We start from the raw sequence: 6,584 nt of genomic DNA on the forward strand, positions 1-6,584 counted from the left end.
GTTAGAACCACCTCCTCATCCACGAACCATAACCAACCACGCGAGGCATCTCTACAAAACAGTGATTTTATTACAAAACCCACAGGGTCGGACCTTTCACATCCAGCGGTCAAAACGCACGTCTGAATATAACACTGTAAGGGCTGCCCGGGCACTGCCAGGCAAGGCCAGCCCAGGCATCATGGCTGTGTTAACAAAAACAAAACAAAATAACCCTGGAAGTGCCATTCCAGCTCCGCAGATCCAACGCAAGATTTGGCTCGGTTGACGACGCGGGACACAAATGCCCACACGTCACCAGATTCTTTTGGCAAAAAAACCCACGATGGCTCCATCAATCCGGCATGATAGCTGCCCATTCCCCAAACCAACCGAGGCTCGGGGAAATCGCTTCAAGCGAGGCACTCGGACCGCTGCTCGGCGGTTCTGGCACCTGGCTACAGCTGGAATATTCCACCCAGGACAGCAGCTGCGGTTACAGCAGGAGAACTTTCCTTGTAAACGTTTTGAACAGTCACGCCGGCGAAGTTTCATTCAGTGGCGCAGGGCGCGTTTTGGCTCGTTTGGTTACAAAAACCCCGGGGAAGTAGTCCCTCTGCCCAAGGGGTGTGACCGGGTTTCATGGCAGAATGTTACCTTCGCCAGGGTTGACCCTCACCGGCGGGGGTGGAGGGACAGCTCGTCCACCACCCTCGCAGCAGCACGAGGTCATGGTTGGCGAGGCTTAATAACGACCCTTGCGCGCATGGCTCAATGGGAACCGGCGGCACAGTCTTGTGCCAGCCGGGGCTCCGAGTTTTGGTGTTGAAGCTGAGAATACAAAATAACTTTAACGTGCACATCCACGCACGTGGCCACCCAGTCCCGTCCCTTATGAGGATCCCTCATCACCAGGCAACCTATGGCACTCGGTAATGGAAGCCAGTGGCCGCCATTAAAATTTAACCATTTGTGCTTGAAGTGCGTATACAAAAATAAGGCCACACGACATTCATCATGATGGCAAATGCCGTTAGTGTTTCCCATGCAGCTGGGTAAGTGCCAGGTAAAGGCTTTGGCAAAAGCAAAAATGAACATTTTTGCTCAAAAAAATGAAAACGCATTTAAAGTGCACGCCGCCACGCTCGGCTGCAGCAGCCGGACGGCGCGCGAGTCCCGGCGCCTGTGTCGCAGGGACAGCCGTACCGCACACGCGCAACGTGGTACAGCCTCTCAAACATCGCTACTGGCAACACTCGTCAAGACCACTATCCCTCCCTCCAGCGCAGTCTCCATAACGATCACCGTCGCCACAACGAACGCTGTCGCCATCTTCCGAGGCGTCACCATTTTCTTCATCACCGCTGTCCTCATCACAATCACCACCTTCGTCACCATCATCATTATCGATCCCACATCTTCATAACTGCGTCATCATGACATAGATCCCCATCTTCAGAGAAAGACAGTCCTCAGCATCATCGTTGTCACTGTCCCAATCATTAATGTTCATCAGCTCCATCGTCAAGAGTCCGGAGTTTGCACCGCCACTTGCGAATGCGTGTGCTGGACGGCTTGGATGCCCCGTGATTCACAGACACGGCTCCCGCTCCCCCTTTCCCTCTCTCGTGCTCGCTGTCCACATCGATGGTGCGCGGAGAGGCCTCACGTGCTCACCTGCACCGGCAGCCTCTCCAGAGGATGGGGGTCAACCTGCAGGGGAGATGGAGCAACAGGAGACCAGCGTTAGCCACGATGGTTATTGTGGAGGTGATGGCAGTGGTGGTTGTACAAGGTGTTTGTTGTTGTTGTTGTGCTGGATGTGAGTGGCGTTTTGTTTAGTCGTGGTACCGTTTGTGACGGTGGTGTTTGAGTGTGTTGTTGTGATGCTTGGAGATTGTTTTATCATGTGGTGGTGGTTCCGGTGGAAATTGTGGTGTGCGATGCGATCGTGACTGCAGAGGGATCGTGTGAGGTTTTGTTGTGGTACGATTGTAACGAGGATCATAGCTACGGCGGATGTTGCGGTAGCAGTAGTTGCTTTAGTTGTTGCGGTGGTTCTTATGATGTAGTGGAGGTGGTTGGGCAGCAGTTGTGTGGGCGAGTTATCGTTGTGGTAGATCGGGCAATGGTTGTGTGGCTGCGCACACACACACACACACACCTCGGAGTAGAGGGGCGGAGGCTGCAGCATGAACTGCTGCATGTAGAGGTAGGCCGAGCGGGGCCCTGCAGAGGCCTCCTCGGCGTGGACGCACAGACTGCGGAACCTCTCCTCCGACACCACGTCCGTGTAGCACGGGGGAGCTGGGGGCGGGGAGGGCACAATAACAGAGTCAACGCCCACTCGTGTCCACCACCATCGCACTCTCGCGTTCCCCAAATACACGAGCTCACTCTCCTCCATAAGCACTCCGCTCACTCGCTCACACGCGCCCCTCTCACTCACGTCCACTAACATCCCTAGTGCAGCCTTTAACAGGCTGCCTGGGGCAAGTGCTATTAGCGAGCACCTATTAAAGCTGGAACGGCACACGAGGGGGGTGTGGTGTGCCACACACCGCACCGGGTACTCATTTAAGGCCGAGTCGACCTCACGGTGCTCCGGGGCCGATTCACATATTCACAACCGTTATTGGTCGTAAGTGAGATTATAACTCGGGCCGCTAGGTTTGTAGCGCAGTGCACTAATGACTGCACCACCACTCCCCAGTCGCACACTCGAGCTCACAAGCACTCGCTCGCACACACACACACGCGGATGCAGCGGTTTGTACCTTCAGGCGCCTCGGGCAGCTCGCTCCACGCTGGTCCCCCAGTGACGCTGCGCTGGCTCGACACGCTGGACGTGCGGGAGCCCAGTGCTTGCAGCGGTATCGTGCCCAGCACCAGTGGCAGCTCCAGCTGCAGGTTTGACGAGCCGGGGATGTCCACGTACACCTGAGGGTCGGTGGAGGAGGAGGCACAGGGGTGGTCAGCATCTCCATCCGGCAGCTCAGCCACAACAACCACCTGAAGTTCCTGCTCTGCCACCAGGCTACGAGACAACTGGAGACTCGACACCCATTGGGATTCAATGAATCGTCACGATTCAGGGTGGCACTTGAAAAAATATTTTGCAGTCGTTTTGTCTGCTAGCAAAACTAGTTAATCACTATATGTTTACATGCAATTTGTATAACTCTTAACCAATTGCTGCATGCATGACCACCAGCATTAGGATGGAATTCAACAGCCGTCGCTTGCCAATGGGCCAAACTCACCCCCGGGTGCTCACATTCACCCCAACCCAGGCTACCCCATATCGACCTCATCGAAACCAGCGCCAGCTGCCACCCCCACCCCTAAGTCTTCAATTGCTAAACCCCTCGACCCTCACACAGCCACCCACCCACTCGCCCATCCCACCCCCGCGGCGCTCACCTGTAGGCAGTACTCGACACGGATGAGGGCGCAGGACAGCACGGAGGGCGGCAGGCGCGGGACCTTGAGCAAGCGGCCGTCCCACGAGTCGGTGCGGCCCGACGGCACGCTCTCGCCGCGCACCTCCGCCACGGCGCGCACGTGCGAGCGCGTGCGCCCACCCGCCAAGAACACCTGGCGCTGGCAGAGCGCCGCCTTGGGCACGACGAGGCGCGACGAGCAGTTCTCCACCTCGGCGTGGATGGCGATGGCCTCGCCCGGGCAGTAGCCGCGCCGGTCGATCTTCACGCTGAGCGCGATGAGGCTCGAGCCGAACATGGCGAAGCCGACGTTCTTCTCGCGAGCGCCAGCGGCCGACTCCTGCGATCGGACGGCGAGACGGGCAGACGCGTGCGGTGTGAGCGGGGCGGGGGGTGAGGGGGCGGTGTGCATGTGTAAGATGTGCGTGTGTTGCGCACAAAGGCTGCGGGCATCAGTGGGCATTTAATGTGGTTGTGATGCTGGTATTGGTGGCCGGCGAGTGCTGTTATCAAGTTTATTCGTTTAATCAGGTGAGAACTCAAAGACACCAGGATATGGCTCATATAAGTAAGTGACCTGGGTCAGAAAAAAATTTCGGTGTGCTGCTGGTGTGCTGTTGGTGTGCTGCTGCGGCATTCACCTGCAGGGTGGGCGTGTTGATGTCCACGTGCACCACGACGCTGAAGCGATGGCGCGTGCGCTGCGTCCGGCCCCAGTCACGCTCCAGTGCGGCCTCCACCCAGTAGCGGACCCAGCCGTGACGCCCCTCAAACGACGTGGCCAGCGGTCTGCGGGACACAGGGACGGGTTGGCACGTCAGCACGCTGCAACGCGAGCACACACTATACTTGTGCCGTATTACACTGTGTATATTCTGTGTGCGTGCAGTACATTGTACATGCTGTGCGTTCTACATCGTGTATATGCCGCGTCCATATCCTGTGAGCGTACACAGTGTATGTACAATCCGCGTGTATGTCATACGTTTGTGTACACTGCGTGCGCTCTGCGTGTGTACACTGCATGTCAGAATCTTTATTTAGACTGCAGGAGGAATCCGATGAGCTATGAAGCTCTTTTTCACAGATGTCCAGCATGGGCGTGTCGGCAAGTTAACACGTTTAAGCGTGTCCGCTGCAGGCGTACGTGTGGACACACGCATACGTTGTTGCACACCGCGGTGTACGCAGTGCGTACGCTGTGTACACTGTGTGTACACACGCACATAGTGCGTACGCAGTGCGTACGCCGTGTGTGTACGCAGTGCGTACGCTGTGTGTGTACACACGAGTGGTGAGTCACGTGCTCGCTCACCCGTCCGGCAGCACGAAGCTGAACGGGAACTCGTGCAGCCCGGCGGGCAGCGTCACGTGATCCTCACTTCCGCCAGCTGGTTGGGAGGGGGCGAGATGGGAAAACATGTTGTGATGACGTCACGAGGAGGAGAGGGCCAATCAGGGCAGGCCCACGTGGGGTTGCACCGCCTAGGAGGGTCCCTTTTGCAAGGGGTGGGCTAATAGGGACCTCTAGAGAGGGTCCCTTTTAAATGGGGAAATAATTTATTGTTCGAGACGCTGACCCCCCCTCCCCCGCCTCTAAAAAGTCCATCCACACCGCACCCCAGGATAAACACCATCTGCTGCTTCTCGCAGCGAGCGGCGCAACAAGCACATTAATGAACAACTTTAAAAAAAAGTACTGTTATACACGTGGCTCGCATTCATGCACGCAAACCTCCCAAAGTAAAAGAACTCGCACAAAGCGTCCCACACCTCACGAGACCCGTTCACCCGGACCCCGCACTCTACAACCGCAGTGTCAACAAAGTTGCGGAGTGATTCACTGGCACAGCGGAGTACGCGCTGTACAGCATTCGCTCATCTCCCGTTTTGAACAGCCCCTCAGCCGGTTGTCAAAATTCCATATTACTATGGCGGGGGGTGGGCGGAAAGAGGCGATGCCACCCCACAGCACAACCCTCAAGATCTCTCAACAAGCAACTCAAAGTCGCAGCCCCCACGCCAGACACCCCCCGCTTTCCCCAGACACTCACTCGGCACGAGGAGCGGCTGCTGCACGTCCAGGTAGGTGGACTCCTCGCGGCAGGCGAGAGTCAGCGGCGTCGCGGCCCGGCCCAGCAGCTCCGGCTCGGCCCAGCCGACCCGGGCGAGGCCCCGCGCGCGGACTCGCAGCGAGCGGAGTCGCGACTCGCGTCGGAGTCTCAGCAGGACGCGGCCACGCACCTCCTGGCCGGCCACGAACACGCCGCGTCCGCTACCGCCGTCGGGCGCCTCCAGCTCCACGGCCAGGCACTTCACGTCGCCGAGACCCATGGTCAAGCCACAACAACAACAACAACTCGGGCGATGGTGGTGGAGTCGGTCGCAGTTGCCCACCGAACCCTCTGACAACACCTGCTGCTGCTGCCGCCGCCGCTTGTAAATCCGAGCAGTCTCTCGCTGCTGTTGTTGCACGGCGACGCTGTCGCAAATCGCGACAGTTCCCACCGAAATCTCTACGGCGTTTAAGAATTCCCGCTTTTCTTTCCAAGAGGGCCGCAGGGGCCTGCAAAGTCCTCCTAGCTACCCACGCCCACCCACTAATTAACGGAGGCAAAATTAACGCGGTCGGCGAAAGCTCCGGCACACCACATCCCCCATTCATCCGCTCTCGAGCGTTCAAGTGCAGGCCGCGAGCCCCTCCCCGCCGCTATTTATGTGTAGACGCCCTCCGCCCCTCCCCCTTAGAGGGGGCGAGGCCCATCCCCCCGCCCACTCCACCCCCACCCCGCGGGTGCGGGGGATTTTCCCCCCCCACCCACCCGCCCGCCCGCCCGTAGCACGCGCGGCGTCGTGCACAGCGCGTGCTCGGTGACTTCACCGAGGGCAGAGCGCGCTCGCGATTGGCCGGGCGCGAGCGGTAAACAGCTCGCGATTGGCCGAGCGTCCGCGTGATCGCCGCGTGCGCGCGTGGTGCTCGGCGCGCGCCGTGAGGGTGGGGGGGGGCGCGCGCGTTCCACCCCACCCCGTTCCAATATTCCCCCCACCCCCCGTGCGTGCTGTGAGCGTGGCCTCTTCGTGGTCTTCAAAGGCCTGGGCCCTACGTGGCCATGTGCTGGGGCTGAGCGATTTGGGGCGAAATATCTGTTGAGATTTTTCTGA

At 58.7% G+C, this 6,584-nt stretch overlaps 1 protein-coding gene across 1 annotated transcript; it reads right to left on the bottom strand.

Annotated features, from left to right (window-relative positions):
• Nucleotides 1-52: 52 nt before the first annotated feature.
• Nucleotides 53-6,131, bottom strand: LOC116954982 (arrestin domain-containing protein 3-like). Its single transcript, XM_032975883.2, has 7 exons — nt 5,477-6,131; nt 4,738-4,813; nt 4,064-4,211; nt 3,403-3,762; nt 2,757-2,919; nt 2,144-2,286; nt 53-1,692 (listed from the first exon to the last, which is right to left on the bottom strand). Exons 1-7 carry the CDS (start codon nt 5,754-5,756, stop codon nt 1,645-1,647), a joined length of 1,218 nt encoding a protein of 405 aa, XP_032831774.1. The 5' UTR covers nt 5,757-6,131; the 3' UTR covers nt 53-1,644.
• Nucleotides 6,132-6,584: the final 453 nt, after the last annotated feature.

Source organism: Petromyzon marinus, chromosome 57 (assembly GCF_048934315.1).
Source record: "Petromyzon marinus isolate PM22_M1 ecotype Great Lakes invasive population chromosome 57, UKy_Petmar_22M1.pri1.0, whole genome shotgun sequence".
Lineage (NCBI taxonomy): Eukaryota > Metazoa > Chordata > Hyperoartia > Petromyzontiformes > Petromyzontidae > Petromyzon > Petromyzon marinus.